This window comes from Trachemys scripta, chromosome 2, assembly GCF_013100865.1.
Source record: "Trachemys scripta elegans isolate TJP31775 chromosome 2, CAS_Tse_1.0, whole genome shotgun sequence".
Taxonomy (NCBI): Eukaryota; Metazoa; Chordata; order Testudines; family Emydidae; genus Trachemys; species Trachemys scripta.
This window is the reverse complement of record NC_048299.1, coordinates 47965263-47985038: the sequence shown is the minus strand read 5'-3', so window position 1 is coordinate 47985038 and position 19776 is coordinate 47965263. Positions and strand designations below refer to the sequence as shown.

The 19776-nt window shown below is 40.2% G+C and overlaps 1 protein-coding gene across 2 annotated transcripts in view; it reads left to right on the top strand.

Moving 5' to 3' along the window:
- The window catches only part of COL28A1 (collagen type XXVIII alpha 1 chain), a 141901-nt gene that overhangs the window by 52773 nt on the left and 69352 nt on the right, over positions 1 to 19776 (top strand). For both annotated transcript variants that reach the window (XM_034760512.1, XM_034760511.1), the window contains exons 17-23: positions 674 to 742; positions 2533 to 2601; positions 4321 to 4392; positions 6615 to 6683; positions 7152 to 7223; positions 7916 to 7984; positions 11357 to 11425. In XM_034760512.1, the coding sequence (XP_034616403.1) occupies positions 674 to 742; positions 2533 to 2601; positions 4321 to 4392; positions 6615 to 6683; positions 7152 to 7223; positions 7916 to 7984; positions 11357 to 11425 (489 nt within the window). The remainder of the gene's footprint in view (positions 1 to 673; positions 743 to 2532; positions 2602 to 4320; positions 4393 to 6614; positions 6684 to 7151; positions 7224 to 7915; positions 7985 to 11356; positions 11426 to 19776) is intronic.

The window sequence follows — 19776 nt, the reverse complement described above, 5'->3', positions numbered from 1 at the left end:
ATCCAGATCTAGATTTCATACTTGGCCTAATCTCTCATTTTTAATGCCTAGAGATTCAAAAAACACCACTGTGAGTTGTACCTTAAAAATACCAGACAGGGCCCAATCCAAAGTTCATTGACATCAATGGAAAGACTCTGATTTCAATTGTCTTGAGATCAAGCCAATTGAAAGGTGAATTATCTGGACCAATCCATGCAATAATTTGCACAGCAGACTTCCAGAGATCTCCACATGGGATGATGCAGTAGGGAAGATTTTTATAGGGTGAGTGCTCAGCGGCTCTGAAATTCTGATCATTTACAGAGGCCTCACAATGGACACTCAAAAATTGATGCATCTAAAGTGATGAGTCCCTTTTGAAAGTGTAGCCCTATCCTCTCAGAGGCCAGAGCATAATTTCCCACTGCACAGGATTAGGATGAGGAGACAAAAATCCTCTCCCCGGCTTTCCCCACCACTACCTAGGCCAATTCCTTAACTTGGGGTAATTCAGTGAAATCCATGTGTGTGTGACTGAGGGAAAATTGAGTAAGGAGCTTGTGATTTGGCCCTAGAACAGACAGCCAGTTAGGTTTCTTTCCTTTGGAGGATAATAAATTCATTTTATTAACCTGGAAAATGAACCCATGGAAGTGTAGTTTTCATTAACGTCTTCCTTCTTTTTTTTAAGGGTATCCAAGGTCCTAAAGGTATACCTGGGCCAAAAGGATCTCGAGGCATGGGTGTGCAGGGTCCAAAGGTAACTTTCAAGAGAATTGCAAATAAAAAAAAAATTTATTGGCCACCTCAAGGGATAAGGAATATATCTGACCAAAATCAGACATCACAGTGCTTTTAAAGTGTATTCCATTGTGGGAACAATGGAAAGAAATGAGATCCATATTTGGTCTTTGTAGGAAAACTCCCATGACACTGTGCTGTGTGGGTGGAATAAGCATGGATATGTCCTTACAACAGAATGTTTGGAGCTTGCTCTCAAGTACTCGAACAGTTTTCTACTGTGGAAGCACGCCCCTGATATCGTAACTCATAAAAGGCAACACTGGCTACCAGTGTTTAATAGTATATGAAGTAGAAACATAGAGATTTCTGACTGATATATTTGAAAGATTCTGAAGAGGAAAGCCACTCCATTTTAACAGCCTCCATTGCTGGACCTCACCACTGCATTGTTTCAAGCTAGCAGTTCTTTACTGTTTAAACAAATACAGATTTTCTTCATCAACCATGGATTCAAGTCAAATTTCTTTCATTTTGATTCATTGTGTGTTGGTTTGGTGGCATATAGACACTGTATGTAAATGTCAGACTCCACTGAGAAATTCTAAATTAATGGCTCTCCCACTGTGAACTCTGGCGATTTGCAGAGAATTTGCTGGTCACATGATGCTGGCTTTCATTCTTCTTTCCATCTGATTCTGCAGCCTTCCATCCTCATCATAGGAAAAGGGTTTGGAGGTCTGCAGCATTAGACGAAAACATGAAGGGAGAAAGAAAGTCAGCCTAGCTTACAGTTACAAGGTGACACTGCTTCTAGGGTGACCAGACAGCAAATGTGAAAAATCGGGACAGGGGTGGGGGGAATAGGAGCCTATATAAGAAAAAGACCCCAAAATCGGGACTGTACCTATAAAATTGGGACATCTGGTCACCCTAACCGCTACATAAGTGAAAGAAAGATAGGTGAAACAAGCGCCACCCTCATAACCAGAGCCACTAGCAGGACTGGTACTTCAGGAAAGGAATGTTCAGGGGCAAAGGAACAAGGCAGAATGGGCAGGGGAGCAAATGAATTAGCAGGAACAGATGAAATAAAAAGCAAAAATAGACATTGTGATTAAGTTCTTCCACAAGAGGACAGAATGCTTATTTTATTGAAAGCACCCTGTTAAATACTTTCTGGACATTATTTTTGCATGTAAGCAATTGCTGTAGTTGCCATAAGGATGCTGTGTGGTTGGGCAAGGGAGAACAGGTGATCAAGAGATACGATCTCTATTAAGACCATGAAAAGCTCAAGGCTAGTGCTGGTCAGAAAATGGAATTTCTGATCCTTGGGATAATTCTGCTATTTCAAAATTAGGTTTTGTACCAAATCAGAATGAAAAGCCAAAATATCAAAATTTCCAGCGGAACAAAAGTCCCCCCCCAAAAAAAAAATTAATCTGGAACTATCAAAACATTTTTGTTTCACTATGTCAAAATATTTCATTTCAATGTAAATATTTATATATTAATATAAAAATCAAAACGAATTGAATCAAAAGAATAAAGTCAAAACAAAATGTTTAACCACCAAAATAAAACTAGAAAGTCAAAATGATTCATTGACTTTTTTCTGTTGAAAACTTCATCAAAATAGTTCAACTGACACAATTGCATTTTCTGATGGAAGACTGTTTTGTCATCAATTTTCAACCAGCTCTACCTGGGAATCTGTTCTAAACCTTCAATAATCTGTGTTGTTATACAAATAAATAAAGTTAAAATCTGTACTTGTGCTAAACACAAATAATTTTTCATTACTAGGGAAAAGAAGGTGAATTGGGACAAAAGGGGGATCCAGGACCACCAGGAGTTGGAGTACCCGGACCGAAAGTGAGCCTATTTAAAAAAAAAATCATGCCAAGTTTTCTGCAAAAATATATGATAATTTTTAGTAAGAAGTTGCTTATGTCCATGTACTTCAGTGACAAAGTCTCCATAGAGAAGTGTATTTCAACTGTTTAAAATTCATAGTTTCAACCATTATTCACTCTTCTAAATAAGTCATGTTTAAGTGATAGCATGATGCTAGCAAATGGGAGAGCAACGATCATGCTAATGAAGACTGAATAATATATGAGAGTGATGAGCTGGGAGGAGCAAACAGAGCTCTCATAGAAGGGGCTGCCTATGCAGTTTTTATATCACTCCTAATCCACACCCATCCCTAGGCCGACTTGCCATGCCTTCACTCTCTCCTCCTTTCTGACCCTTCTCAAATCCCACTTCAAGGAGGTTTGCAAATTTGCAAATAGTCATATGTAAACAAAGAAGCAAAATCCTGTGTAACTTTTGTATTACTCACCCAACTCACTGCATAGTGCTCCCAACCTTTCCCCATGTCTGGCCCTCCTCCTAAAGTCCAGTCCTCCGTCTTTATATCCTGGTCTCTTTAAGGCTAGTGAGGAAAGTCTCCAGGCCAGCACTACCTGTCCCAGGGTTTACTGGAATAGAGCCATAGCTGTGGGATAAGGAATGCAGTTTGTGAGGGAGAGGAAGTGGTTTCTGGGATACAGTTGGGAATGTGAGAAGAAACTCCATGCTTACACCTCTGCTCAGAGCAGAGTTGCAGCCCCTGCAGTGTGGCGCTCTGCCCCAGCAGAACTATCACAAGTTAGACCATAGGTGGTGGCCGGGCAGGCAAGGCTGCAATTATACTCAGGGAATTGAAGACAAGATGTCTGCTCTCGGCAGGGTGTTTGTGTAACACCAACAGACCCCAGTCATTAGTGGTCGGGATCGAACCTGGGATCTCTGGAGCTATATTCATGAGCCCCTACCGCATGAACTAAAAGTCATATGGCTGTTAGCTAAGGCTGTAGAGCAGACTCATTTTATCTCTCTCTGTCTAAGTGGTCTCGGTGCCACTACATGGGACAGAACACCACACCCAGAAGGTGTGTGGGTTACATTTGCAGCAGAAAAGAACTGCACAGGTGTGACCCCCCTCCCTGCTGTGCTGAGTCCTGGGAGAGCAGGGGGCATTGCCATCTCCCCAGTTCCTCTCCTTCTGCACCCAAAGGCCTAGGGAGAATGGGGCATGAATCCTCTCCCCCCACCGCCTAATCCCTGAAGAAGAGTTCTGTATAAGCTCAAAAGCTTGTCTGTCTTACTAACAGAAGTTGGACCAATAAAAGATATTACCTCACCACCTTGTCTCTCTAAAATACATCCTAGAATACTAAAGGAACTGATTGAAGAGATCTCTGATCCATTAGCTATGCAATGTAACTATAAATAACCACAGGAGCAGGCCCTTATGCTACATGCTAGCCATGCCATGTGAATACTAGTTTGTTAAATCTAGAGATGCTTTAATTTGATAGAGGTGTAGTGTTTTTAAAAAATAAATTTAAAATGTGTATTCCATATTGAATGCATTAGTTGGGTTTCTTGATTGGGATAATCAGTATAGTATTAATTAGGGAGAGTCTATTTTTGGACAGAAATATTGCCCATTAACCAGTATTGTAACAGAATGTAACTCCCTCAGTGTATAAAGTGCATGAGTTTACCAAGCTTTTGGGAAATAAATATTGATCACCTTTTAAGGGACATCCAGGAACACCAGGAATCCCAGGAAAAATGGGAATGATAGGACTAACTGGAAACAACGGGAAAAAGGTAAGCCAGTATTTCTGTTTGCTGATGTGAAAGCTTTAGGCTAGATAGGACGATCAAATTCAGACCTCATTGCAAATTGAATCCCTCTGCTCCCAGGAGGGCAGCTACACAATGGAGAGACGTTCCTCCTGGGGGAAGGTTGGCACCAGTACATGTCCTTCCCTAGGGGGTCTGCTGAGGTAAGACAGTTTTAAATATGGATAGGTTTCCATAGAGCCCCACTGGCAAAGGGGCACTGGGCATTGAAACTGCAACTGTTCTAGCTGACCTCGCGAGGGTGGCTATCTGTCCAGGTTTTCCCAGGATCATCCCTTTTTTGTGGTAGCTGTCCCAGGAGCTCTGTCAAGATGCTCCGTACACAGTTCCAGCTGTCCAGTCTTATGGGTTCAGAATCATCTCGGATTTCCCATTTTTTTGGTACAGTAGAGGTAGTAACCCTAGACCTGGGTCTTGTCCATATTGTGGATTGTGTTGGCCAGCTCTGGATTTCTGTTTTCTCAACCCCACCCACTACGCATACTCCATCAGAGTGGGGTAGCAGACATCTTATGTCACTGAGCCCCTCTTCCCCTCAGATTTTCTGCCACTGGGGGATTAGTGTAGCCTTCAGTATCCAGTTTGCTTTGCAAGATTTAGTTCAGTCTGGGTCAATAAAGATCTACAAAAGTAAGAGTACAAGTCCACTTTTCACTTCATACAACTTCTTTTTAGTGCTGCTATAAAGGACACAACTAGTGCCAGACTAAAGGCTGAAGTATGGAATCTTTCTTGGTGGATGAAAAGCAGGGTTGATGTTTTGCAACTTAATGTTAAATTATTTCACATTCATAAAAAATTGAAGTCAGTGAAAATCCACTCCCCCCCCCAAAATGAAGGTCATTGAGTTTAGCAAAAAAACTGTAGAAAGCAGAAGTTGCTAGGGGGCTTATTTTAATGATGGCCTATGTGTCTTCAGAAAAAACTGCATCCACAAACAGTTACACCTTCATCATAGTTTCCACAGTTCTTTGCAAGCACAAATATTAGCAGTTGGGCACCTACCACATTCATTATAGGTGCAAGTAGGTAACTAGTCTAACTAGCATTTGCACCTGCGGTGTTTTGTGGACACAAAGAAGTAGTTACAATTATTTGCAGACACAAAACTGGCTCATACAAATGAAGTCCAGATTGAGGCCTAACTTAAAGTCATGCCCCATAATTGTACTTTAAATCAAAAGTTCTAATCAGCGGTGGATTTTTCCAGAGCTGGCAGACTATACGCACCAACTTAAGCTATTTAACACTTTTTTCAGTTTTTGAATGACTTATGTTTATTTACTAATTTGTTCTTATTAAAAACAATTGGATGAAGGATTTTCTTGAATGCCTTTCAGTCTATAGATTGTTTATTACCTATTTGCCACACCTATTGCTTCAAGTATTTGCTAAATGGCATTGTTTCTGCTTCCAAATTGCATAGCTCACAATCTATCCCACAAAGAGTTTTTGAGACAGCTGTGCAAGCACTTCTGGTACTTCCCTTATGACTGTGTGTGCATAGAGTATCTTTCTACAACAATTCTTGCAAGCAAAAACTCACTCCTATGAGTATTTGTGGAAATAAATAAAAACAGTTGCTAACATTTGTTTCTGTTTCCTGATCAGCTCTTTTCTCGTATCTTCTGTTTGGTTAAAATTTCCTTTTTGGTAAAGTTCTGACCAGAATTGGTCACATGTAGCATAAAAATGAATTTGCAGCTTTTATTAGAATGTTTTCAGATTCTCTTTTGCAATATTTGTCCAATTGTGAATGGATGATTCTCAAAAGCAAATCAGGCCCTGATCTGCAACTGATTCTGTGTGGGCAGTCATCTATGCCTGCATAGAACCCTGCTGATTTCAATGGCATTCTGCATAGGAAGAAGGGGCTGCCTGCAGACACTCTCTTGCAGCTTTTGGGACCTAAAAGTCTGGATACTAGCTCCAAACTGTTTGATATTTAAACCAAGCTGAAAAATCTCAAGGTTGGGTTATTTTTTGAGACTGTCAAGCTGGACTGTTTCAGCTACACAGGATATAATTGAGAGAACAAACTTTTTTTGATATGTTGGGAGCCTGACCTTGCCCAACCCAGGAAAAGTGTATTGATCCAAACCACTTCCCAGAATGTTAATTAGAACTTTGATTCTGTAGCATACACATCAATGTGAGAATTAATAAACTGATATAATTTTCATTAGGGGGAACAAGGAGTGCCTGGCTTAAGAGGCCCAGAGGGACCACCTGGGAAAGGAGATGTTGGCCAAAAGGTATGAATTATTAATATCCATCTTTGAGAAACATAACAAGGTTAAATGTTCGTGTTTAAAAACACAGTTCAATGACTGGTATAATTTGAATTTGTTATGGTCTTCCTTAAGTAATAGCTTCACCAGTTTAAACATTTGATCTCAATAGAACTTGAGAGTGCTCAGCATGAGTATGCGGCAGAATGAAATGCAAGTACTAAAATTAAAGTTCAAAATTATCATTGAAGTCAGTGGGACGTAAATGTGCTCAGCTCCTTGGGATGGGGGGGTGGAAATCAGGCTACTTTTTAGTGCCTAAATGTGGCTTTAGGAATGTAGAAGGATATATTCAAAAGGCACACATGAGAGTTAGATATCTAAATAATTTTGAATCTTTCTCCCTAACCTTAGGCACCCAGGATTTTTTTTAACTATCAAGTGTAAAATCTTTGTAGTGATTTATAAACTAAATGATTATATTTGGGTCAGGGTGATCACGGAGAAAAAGGATCCCAAGGGGATGCTGGTGCTAAAGGATTACAAGGACCTCCAGGACCAAAAGTAGGTTTGTTCTTTCCTATACTCCTTTTTCTACACTATACAAACATCTCTGGAATTTTTATGGTGTGAATTTATTGACGACTCTAAAGCTTTGAGATTTTTATATTAAACTGGCAAAACAGAAAAGTATATTTTCATCCTGTGCACTGAATGAGGCAGGGGTTCTGTGGAAAAATAGTATGTGATTATGTAATTCAATACCATCATAAAGGGACCAAATAAATGTTGCAAAGGCACTATTAATTTAGGCATTTCCCAAGGTTAGGGTGCTTAATTTTTCAACCTTAACATTCTTTTGATGTAGTTTGATGTATAATGTATTATATATATATATATATATATGCCCTGCACACTGAAGCCATCCAAATCACACACGTATATAATAAAATAGCTCTATTAGCTGAGTAAAGAAACAACCACCACCACATGAGTTAGTATTAATTTTTTTTTTATCAAATAATTTGTTCAACCAGTGCTCATTTCAGACTTGAAGTTCAGTCTATGTTCCTCAAGAGGTTTATTAGGGTTTGCAAATTTGAGGAAAAATGGATTGATTTATGTTTTTTCACCAAATATTACCCATTTGATCTGAAATATTTTGGCTATTTTATACTAAGGGTTGAACAATAAATAAATTAGTACATACACAGGAAGTATTTACTTTATACTTATATTATATTGTTTTATTGTAGGGTGAGCCCGGAAATAAAGGCTCAGTTGGTAACCCTGGACCATCGATTCGTGGACCGCCTGGACCAAAGGTAAATCATCTGAGATTTATCTGCTGGAGCCAAAATATTGAACATTTTGCACTCAGTAACACTTATACCTTATACTGATATAAGGTATACTTATACCAGGTTAATGGAACTAAAGTTGCAATGATAGAAATAAAGGCAGACCTAGCCCAGTTAGTTTAATACAGATGTATGCCTATCTTCTGTTGTACTGTGGTTTATTTCATAGAGGAAAATAACTGTTTTGTCATTTCATTGAAGGTAACTTTTGTCAGAATGGCCCTGTAAAAGCTGAGACTTCATATGTATCCTGAAAAAGCAAAAAGGTTTATTTTCAGCCTTTTGTAACAGAATGCCACCCACCAGCTCAGCAGGGGAGGAGGATGTTTGATTAGCCCAGCAGGGAAGAAACCTCTGAGATTCTGGGAGGAGGGTTGGAAGGGAGGAATAGGCTTGGCTGTTCAGGGGCCTTACAGACTTTCCCCTTCCTACCCCAAAACTCACACTTAGATGTGCCTGGCCAGAGAGAGGGGCAAGAGATTCTCCACCTCTCTCTGCTACTATTGGGTAGGCTGTGGGACAAGGGAAAAAGGAGAGTTGATTGTCTTAACTCCTCTCTTCCTGTACATTAAGCCTTCAGAGTATGCAGCAGCCATTTTTCTTTCATTGCTGCCCTGCCTGATAATGGAGGTATTGTTTGAACTGTATTTCCAAGATGCTGTGGGTGTGTCCGATTGACAGTCTGAGATCGGGAAGGAAATTTTCCTTTGGGGCAAGAACATCAAGGTGTCAGGTGGTCTGAGTTTTTGTGCCTTCCTGGCAGCATCCTGGAGGCCTAGTTGTAGGTTATTAGGGAGTAAGGGCAGAAACTAAAAGTTAAGTTTACATGTAATTTCATTGCAGTTTGGGGGCAATGGCCAGCTCAGGTGAGAAGCTCAAAGGGGCAGCTCCCAAAGGTAAACATGAGTGACACACCCAGAAGATAGTTGGTGGACTCTATTATCCTGGAAGAAGAAGGGTAGCTCTCTCAGACTCTCTTCTTCATGTACCCTTGCTACCCTCATGGTTGTGGGGAGGGTAGAGGATTCAGAGGTGGGGTGAATTCTAGTGGCTGGTCTGAAGGGGGCCAATCCTGAATAATTATTTTGTATTGAGTCCATTTAATATCACACTGGAACCAAAAAAATGACCAGTATTATAATTTGGGGCCATTTATATCCCATTGTCTTCCATCCTTGAACAACATATACAGTCTCCATTGTGGATGTGGTGCCTTGTCTCTTGTTAATTTGCCATTCTTTGACTGGGCCAATGGGGTGTAGTACAAATCCCAGGATTCTGGCCTTGCTGCAGGTGATAGGAATGAAGATATTGGCTTCTAAAGCCCTTTCCTCCCTCCCCCACTTGAAACAGGCACTGCCATCTATATTTACAGTGAGTGAAGAGAATTCCTGTTACTGTTCCCAGCATAGAAAGAAGAGATATTTTGGTAGGAGGGCAGGCTAGACTGCAACAGTGACGTTTTTTGATGGGCAGAGTCAAATCCTGAGGTTCTTACTGAATTTTTCCTCTCAGACAAAACTCCCATTCACCTCAGTTGCATAGTAATATGGCCCAGCTGCTAAGCTTATTGAAGTCATTCCACTGATTTCACTTGGATCAGGCTCTCCTTTGAGTGATGTGATCTGACAAAACAAATGGCTTATGGTAATTGTAAACACTAAGTTATTCTTTCAGGAAGAACTTTCTAGGAAATGGACAAACCTTTTTCTCATTATCCCTCTATCCCTTAGAAAAGTTTCTTGCTAGGCGACCCACTATTTCTCCCTGATATATTGGGATGAATGGAAGTCCAGCTTCTCTGAATTCTTTGGCAAGCACAACGATCAGTAATTTTGTCCTGGAAGCCTCCCATCATTCTGCAGTAGTGAAGTCAGATGAACAGTTTCTAACACAATGAGTCTGCATACCATTCAACCCTGGGAGCATCTCAGGCTCTCAGAGGTCATCCCAGTTTGGCCATTGTTGGCAACTTCGGTATATCAAACACCTGGACAGCTTTAACAACGAGGAGTCCGGTGGCACCTTAAAGACTAACAGATTTATTTGGGCATAAGCTTTCATGGGGTAAAACCCACTTCTTCAGATGCATGGGTCTTCGGCCATGCATCTGAAGAAGTGGGTTTTTTACCCACAAAAGCTTACACCCAAATAAATCTGTTAGTCTTTAAGGTGCCACTGGACTCCTCATTGTTTTTGTGGATACAGACTAACACGGCTACCCCTCTGATACTGCACAGCTTTGGTAGCGTTCATTGGACAGTTATTTTGGAACGAAAAAGGTATGAATACAGTTCTTACTGTCTCTTGGCAAATAGACAGTCTCCTGCCTGTTGCTGGCTTGTCTATAGTAACTTCAGCTGTACTTTTGAAATGAACAATTAGATATCTTTCTTGCACTCTATGGAATATGCTGTGTCCCCATAGTTTTGAAGTTGGTTGCAGCAGCTCAGTGATTGCTTTATGTAAGCAACAATAAATTTTTAGGAATGTTACTTGAGCTCCTACTGGTGCATTCCGTTGGTGTTGATAAATTGCAAACTTTCTACTGAAAATTAAGATCTTTGAGAGATCCCATAGATGGGGGTGGGGGAAAATATAGCTGTTGGTCTAGGGTAAGCCCCAGTGCTACAAGGAGGTACTGCTATCTTAATTATGTGATAAAAGCTCAAAGCTAAGCTTGGTAGCACCCAGCAAACCAACTATCTATCAAGTCATCAGTAAATACAGGTGAGAAGTCCACCAACTATAGCAAGCAATATTCAACTGAGACACAAGTTTCTTTCTGGGGCTCCTCAGAAGCCCCATGTGGGAAGTCTGCAACAGAGGTGAACTGAATCATTGCAGTTTCTGGCTTTCTTTTCCACAACCCCTTTCCAGGACCAGCACTGGCCATTTTTGGGCAATACTGACCCTCCTGTAGGGCATCTGGCAGGAGAGAGGTTTTGCTCACTTTGTACCAACACAACAGCTTTTTGGCAGAGGTTTTGTGCCCTGATTTACATTGGCAGTAGCAGGCATAAAACACAGGTGAATGTGACCCATTGGTTGATTAACACTATTTTAACCCTTGTTCTTTAATGAAAATAAGTGTTTGGAATTTGTTCTCAAAGGGAGAACTAGCACTTTTGACATGTTACATTTTTTACTCAAAATAGCACGTCCAGGGAGATTAGTAATGAGGTAGAAAGAGAGTTTTTCCTAAAATATTGGTAGCTTACTTTGGAGACCTTCAGTCATTGTCATTTTAGTGTCAAAAATAAGTGAATACATGAAGCTGGTTTTTTTCTGCAAAACCTAGAGTGAAGACAATAAATAATAAATTTTTTTGTGTAGGGGGAGCCAGGAGCAATTGGTCTACCAGGAAGTGATGGAAATCCTGGAGATTCAATAATGGGACCAATGGTATGTAGCATGTTTCTTTATTTCATGTTTGGTTGAAAAGAAATGTGAGAAATATTAACCATTTCAAAGAAAAAAATATGGTTGAATGGTTTTGAAAAACCCAAACAGGCTGATACCTCAGCTCCATCATTCCAAACTGAATCTAGCTATTTAATAAGCTTCTGACTAGTTTGAGAAATGCAAAACAGATTACATGACTCTCTCACACCACACCTGGCTCTGCAAAACTACAAGAGATCCCTCTTCTGGTCAAAGTTAGACCCTCAAATTTCTCTACTTTTCATCCTCTTGCTTGGTCTTTGTTCCATTCTTGTTCCATTCACCCCCCACCCCATATTAAAGCTTGTCTGCACTTCGAGCTTGTGACAAATGTCAAACAGTTATAGTTGTGACTGTTAGCCAGGATGGGACAAGGATGTCTCTCTGTTTGCCAGAAGCTGGGAATGTGCGACAGGGGATGGATGATGGATGATTACCTGTTCTGTTCATTCCCTCTGGGGCACCTGGCATTGGCAATTGTCAGAAGACAGGATACTGGGCTAGAGGGACTGACCTGTTCTTATGTTCAAGTGTTGCAACCGCAAGCAATTAAAAAAGTCATGAGTTTTCTAAAAAAAAGTAAAACTTTGGGCTTTTTATTTGCCTACTGGTTTTGGAGCCTGAGACATACCAGGGGTATAATCCAGACAAGTGGGGGGCTGTCAGTCCTGCCTACAACCTTGGGTGCCTTATAATGCCATGCTATAGTAGCTTCCATGTGGGCTGCTCACAAGCAGCCTTCCAGCATGCAAGCCACACCCTGAGTCTGTGTGTAACTGCAGCCTGCCAGCTATACCTTAGCTCTCACCAGCCTGGGTTATACTGCAGGGTGACCCCAACACACTCTTAGTCCCAGATCTTCCCCCAGAAATGTCCTGTACTGGAAAATCTACACCCGAGTGCCAGTTATACTGACTGAACTCCTAATGTGGACACCGTTATGTCAATGGCAGAGCTTCTGTCATTGACATAGCTACCGCCTCTCAGGGAGATGGAGCACCTATGCCTAAGCTCTCCCATTGGCACAGATAGCGTCTTCACTTAGTGCTACAGGGTATAGCTGTAGAGCTGTAAGTGTAGACAAGCCCAAAGACTCTATGTGAAAGGATATTGTGCTTTGTTTTTCCCCATCTGTTTGAACTTCCTTTGTTTTCCCTTCCAACTTGATGACTCCATTTACTGCTTAAATGCTAATTAAGACAAGCACACATTCCTTTGTTTAGGACAGACCTGTTGGCCAACTTCCGTTTGGGCAGGGCTGTGGGATTTGGAACATGTGTTGATAAAATCATACAGGGGAACTTTACAACTTCACATACAATGTTGCCACACATTTTACCTGAACAATACCGAACAGCAAATTCTGAGTTTTCAAATGATACCTTACAAGGCATGCTTTTTGCATAAAGAGTACAACAGTAGTATGTAGGGTGTGAATATAGGGGTATACTCTGTCCCAGAGCCTTTAGGGGGCATTTAGTTAAAATTTTCAAGCTTTTATCTGTATTTATGAGGGCTAGTTCAAAGGAGTCCATTCACCCCAAGTACCCTCCTTATGCCTAGGTCTGGGAATTAGCTCTCATTCCATTTGGTGCCCCCTGCCATCAGTTGCTTGCATTGTAATCCCTCTCTCATTCCATGACTCGGTCCTCTGGCCAGGACAGCATATAGTCCACCCCTTCTGGGATAACAAAGTCCTACCGAACAAACTGTTCAGATGCTGCCTCAAACAGTCTGATGTGCCATCTCTAGGTCCTGTGGCACTTTCTCAATGGTTGATAGAGGAGCTCAGGCCCACCAATACTCAGGTTACAGTCCAGGGACCCTATAACTAGCAGTATAGGTCTGCTCAGTCTCAGATCTTGTTGTTGTTTCCCTTGGCTCCTTCCTACCCCACCTCTCCATCTCCTTGTCTATCTCTGGGTTTATCACTGGAGATTCCTCTGCTCACAGTGGCTACTTCACCCTTCTCAGCCTCTTGTCAGACTCCCCAGTCCAGGGCAGGACCCCAGAGCTTACTCTCCCCCTGGATCTCTTCCTTGTCCCTGGCTAACTCCCTTTCCCTCTAGGGAGTGACTGCAGACCTTCTCTCTGCAGCCTTCTTCCCCTTCCGCCCCTCCCCCTTTTTGTGGCACAGCAGACACGCTTCCTGATTCTATGACTACCATGCACTTGCACTTTTCCTGATATTCTTAAAGAATCGCAGAAGAGCTTTTTTTCCAATGAGTCCTGTTTTCCTTAGATTCTTGATAGATGCTGCAAGTAAAATTTTGTTACTGTAAGGCCTCTTAGTTTTCTATACAAACACTGCCTTCACTGGTACAGTCTATACAATTCAAAAGGATATGATCGATCATTTCCTGAACATTACATGTTACGAATAATTCATCTTTGTGCATATTAATTAGAAATACATTTGTGCCATTCCCTCCTTAGCTCATTTTTGAGTAGGTGTTTAAATTCCAGTTTGCTTCAGGGGATTCCTACCCTCGGTCAACTTGTTTGTGTTTATTAGCACTTTGCCTGTTCATCACTTAATTGCCTGCTATCCCTGTATGCCCCAGGATCCAAGCTATTACTATGGTTATATCCAGTTGCACCAGTTTGGTTGTTAGCATTAATATTTCATTGAGAATACCATTTCCACTGTCAGACTTACTATTGTAAATTGCCTGCAGCTCTGATAAGGAGTCAGACAGGGTGACCACGGCAGCACATATATCCAAAGCCCAATTTAGTGCTAACATAATCTCTATTAGCTCAGTTGTGAAGACATATACAAAGTTAGTTTTATGGCTTTTTTGAGTCTGAGTGAGGGCATGCAGAAAGCTGTTCCCTCTCTTCTTGTTTCCTCCTCTTTTGAGCCATGTGTATATATCTGGCAACAGTGTCTCCACTCGCCACTTACACATATATATTGATTTGCTAAATCTTGTATATTTATCAGTCTTCATCTTTAATTTATTTCATTATATAATTCTATGTGTAGCTCAGGGGGAATGGTTTACCAATGACTGAGTATTTTCCCATAGCTATAGATTTTGGTCTCTTTCAATCTTTTCTTTTCATTACAATCTTTTATCCTCTTCTGTATCCAACTTACATGGGAGATTTTGAATTTTTTTTCCTACCCAGCCTCCACTTAACTCCCAGCAATCATTATATATTGGCTTCATGTTGTCATCTTTGCTATTACCTACTACTTTGGCCCAAGAGGCTAACTCTAGGAGTTTCATTCTTAGAAAGAGCCATTTCACTAGCTACTATTTGGAGTACACACAGACTTAGTAGTGAATGCACCACATGTGTGCTGCAATGCCTGTGCTTGGATATTGTCCTGTTTTCTCTGTATTTGCTGCTGATCCAAAGGTCTAGCATCCATACTCAATAACTGGTCTTGTTAGTGCTCTGTATAGCATTTCCACCATTTTCTTATCTGCTCCGCAGAATGTTCCAGAGATACTTTTAAGTAAGTTAATTCTACCTTTGCACTTATCTTTAATATTTTCAGTATGGTCCATCCAAGTGGGTTTGTTATCAAATATCACACTTAAGAGTTTGTAAGTTTTCCACTATATTTATCTGTTGGTCATCTTTTTGGATTTTCTTTGATGTGAAGATCATTCCCTTATTTTGCCTATGGATAATTTGAAACTCCCCATTTCCTCATTCTGCACTTCTCTGAAGTGCATGATTGTTTCTTTTGGCAGCACTTTCAAGGTTTCTGCTTTAAGTTCATTTGGCACAGTGATCAGCAAATAATGTGATCACTACTTACCCCATTAGGGAAGTCATTTATCATGATGTTAAAAAAGGTTAGGCTAATTATGCTCCCTTCTGGAGTTCCATTTGCAATTGAATATATATTAGAAAAAGCTTTCCCTATTTGGATTTAAGAACATAAGAACAGCCATCCTGGGCCAGACCAGTAGTCCATCTAGCCCACTATCCTGTGTTCCAACCGTGGTCAGTGCCAGATGCTTCAGAGGGAATGAATAGAAAAGGGCAATTATTGAGTTATCCATTTCTTGTCATCCATTCCCAGATTCTGACAGTCAGAGGTTTAAGGATAGTTGGAGTATGGGGTTGCATCCCTGAACAGCTTGGCTAATAACCATTGATGGATCTATCCTCCATAAACTTATCTAATTCTTTTTTGAACCCAGTTATACTTTTGGCCTTCACCCCATCCCCTGTCAACGAGTTCTACAGGTTGACTGTGTGTTCTGTGAAGAAATACTTCCTTTTGTTTGTTTTATTAATTTCGTTGGTTGACCCCCTGCTTTGTGTGTTATGTGAAGGGGTAAACAAACACTTCCATATTCACTTTCTCCACCCCATTCACGATTTTATAGACCTCTATCATATCCCCCTTTAGTCTTCTCTTTTCTAAGCTGAATAAACCCAGTCTTTTTAATCTCTCTTCATATGGAAGTTGTTCCGTACCCCTAACCATTTTTGTTGCCCTTCTCAGTACTTTTCCCAATTCTAACATATCTGTTTTGAGATGGCGCAACTAGAACTGTATGGAGTATTCAGGGTATGTGCATACCATGGATTTATATAGTGGCATTAGGATATCTTTTGTCCTATTATCTATCACTTTCCTAATGGTTTCTAACATTGTTCACTTTTTCGACTGCTGCGGCATGTTGAGCAGATATTTTCTGAGAACTATCATGATGACATCAAGATCTCTTTCTTGAGTGGTAACAGCTAAGTTAGAGCCCATTTTTTGGATTTATTAATTAGGATTATATTTTCCAATGTGCATCACTTTGCATTTATACTATAATTGTATAGTTCTGTTGCTTAAGAAGTCCCTTACCCATCTATACATTTTCCCCATAACACCCATGGAGGCCACCTTATGCAGTATCCCTCTCTCCATTATAGCCTTTTCCTGTCTCCAGTAAGGTTCTGATCATGAATTATTTGGTTTATCATGCTTTTCTGTACTTCTGTCCCTTCCCTAACAAGATGGTCAATCGCACTTCTACCTCTTTTGAACCCACTTTATGTTCCATCTATGAACCTATTTCTTTCTAGATGTGCTACTAATCTCTGTTACCATTCTGTCCATTGTTTTATCTAAACATGCTGTGAAGGCAATTGATCTGTATGCCTCAGGTCTTGAGAGCAATTTACCCAGTTTCCTCACTGGGACAATAATCTGCAGGATTTCACCTTTTTGGCATATATTATATAATTTTAGTATCACTCTGTGACATTGTCACATATAACCATGCAAATCATTATTGCTACCATTGTTATATAATTGCAACAAATCTTATACAAAAATATAACTCATGGCCAGAAAGGGTTAAACAGCTTGCAGGCTGGATGACCCAAAGCCAACCTTTAAAGTCATGTTAAAAAGGTATGCAAATGGTAATTAGGGCTATTCATGCTAATTAGGCTAGAACTTTGAAATGCAAACCTATATTGTTAGAAGTGATACTAATTGTGTGTATCTTAAATGCTACCTGTCACATAGCTATAGATTCATAGATCAAAAGGGAATATTAACATTTAGGTCAGGGGTCGGCAACTTTCAGCATGCAGCCCATCAGGGTAATCCGCTGGCAGGCCAGGAGACATTTTGTTTACGTTGAACCGTCCACAGGCAAAGGCTCCCGGAGCTCCCATTGGCTGGGAAGGGTGAACTAAAAATAAATTAATGGAAAAAAACAAATTAATGGAGATATCCTGTCTCCTAGAACTGGAAGGGACCTTGAAAGGTCATCGAGTCCAGCCCCCTGCCTTCACTAGCAGGACCAAGTACTGATTTTTGACCCAGATCCCTAAGTGGCCCCCTCAAGGATTGAACTCACAACCCTGGGTTTAGCAGGCCAATGCGCAAACCACTGAGGTAGGCTTTGCCTGTGGATGGGTCAATGTAAACAAAATGTCTCGCGGCCCGCCAGCGGATTACCCTGATGGGCCGCGTGCCAAAGGTTGCCAACCTCTGATTTAGATGAATCTTGGTTGAAGTAATGTCATTGTCTATATGTCTCTTTGAAGTTTGTAATAAACTGCCTAGTGGATAAATTGCCCTATGTTAATTTGTGTAAATAATTACTGGTGGTGTTTAGAAAACAGAAGGTTATATCAGAAGCCTATAGTTTATCCAGGACTGTATGGTCAAGTGGATGCTAGAAAACTGTATAAAAGACCATTGGGTCCTGATTCTGTCATCTCAGATCTGCTTGAGGCTTCATACAGGGGAAGCTTAAGACATAAGGACTGAGATCCCAGTCCTAAGCTGGAACACCCTGCAATGATATTGGACATTGGACTAGAACCTATGAACGATTTCTGAAAGAATTCTTTGCAAATACAAATCTCACCATCTCTTTTATGAATCTGAACCTTAAGAATTGAACTCATGTCTGTATGTATGTTGATCTTTTAACCATACTCTCTCTGTTTAAAAAAAAAAAAAAAGTTTAGTTAATAAGAATTGGCTATAGCGTGTATTTTGGTAAGATCTGGAATATTCATTAACCTGGGAGGTAATGTGTCCAGTCCTTTGGGATTGGTAGAACCTTTTCTTTTATATGATAAGATTTTCAGAAATCTGCATCATATTTGACTTGGGTACCTGGATGGAGGCCTGAGGCTGGGTCACTTCAAGGGAATTGTGTTGTTTGGACTTCTGAACAACCAGTAAGGTATAACAGAAGCTGTTTAGTGCTGGCTTGGTAAATTTAAATATTGAATTATCCACAAGCTCTGGGATTTGTCTGCCCCATTCTTTGCAGTTCACCCTCATAGAGTGATCTCAGCTGGCCCCGACTAGGACCCCACTCACACACCCTCGAGCTTCCCTTGCTTAAGTGTTTAAGCATTTTAAAACTTATTTCATTCTTGCCTTGCGCGGTGCTTTTGTGCCTTAGTACTGATTTTTGGAGTTGTCTGTACCAAAGTTTTCATTTAAAATAACATCCACATCCTCCTCCCACCTCTTCATCATCTTCAATCATTAATAAACATTTCTTCCTCTCTCTAATTTCTATCCTCTGATCGTCGTCATCACAGACTTTTTGGCCAGAATTTCCGCTTTTTCTTTGTTGGAGCTTATTACTCCATGTCCTGCAATTGCAATGCTTGGTTTATACGGCTTACCCTTTATTCCATTCATTTTCCTAATTTGTTTATATACTTCCGAAGTATTGGTGTATTTATGTACTTCCCACAGTGTGTTCTCCATTTTTCTCTTTTTATAGTCCTTTGTGCAACTGCCTTACTTGCTTTATATTTCATTAAGTCCTCGCTACTTAAGGAATTTTTTGCTGTCTTGTATTTCTTATTCTTTTCCCAAATTACTATTTCACATTCCTTGTTCCACCATGGAATTCTTTTCCTATCTTTAGGTAGTGTGGGCATCCTAGGAATAGCTAAACTAGCTGGCTTTATGATTCCCTTAGTAACATTATTACAGAATTCCTCAATATCTTCTCATTTGCTTATTTTTAGAGATTCTGAGTGAGGATATTATCCTCATCTTCTGTATTACCTTTTCCTTGATATGTAATTATGTGAGGAATTGGTCACTAGCATTCCCTCCTCTGTAAATTTCCCAGCTATAGTTATATTTGCTATTACTAGAAGCTATTCCCAGATCCAGGCATGAGAAGCTTCCATCAGCTGTACTGAATTTATTCTCTTCAAATAATTGTTCTAAACATTTTATCATTATAATTTTTCTTACTTTCCTTACAATCTGTTCTAACAATTCAGATACCACAAATAATGAGAGGGTATGTGACATCTGCAATTAATTCTTTCAGGCCATAGCCTCTAGTTTCCTGCATGAGTTATAGGCATTATAAAGTCTTAGAGTGGTAGAATGGTTTTGTATTGGTATGTTAGTAGCATAATACTCAATATTTAGCTTTTTAATCTCTATTTCAGGGTAGTTCAGGTCCTCTTTAATGAAGCTACAGACATCCCCACACTTTCCAATTTCTCTATCATGCCTATATATACACCATATCCCAGGATTTTAGTCTAATTTTTCTATTGGCCAAGTCTCTTGCATGCATATTATAGCAGGCTTTGTTTTCATATCAGTTATTTTCTTTAATTCCTTCCAATGCGCTATTAGGCTATGGGCATTCCAGCTGAAAATAGTCACCATAATTTTTTAACCTTCAGTATTTCCTTCATTGAGGTTGCTAGCCTGTAGGTACTTTTCAGTCACTTTGATTATAGTTCTCATTTTCTGTATTTTCTTTATTACTTCAGTCAGAAACACAATGAATCTCTTTGTTTGTTTGAAGTCACTCATTATTTCCTTCTCATTAATT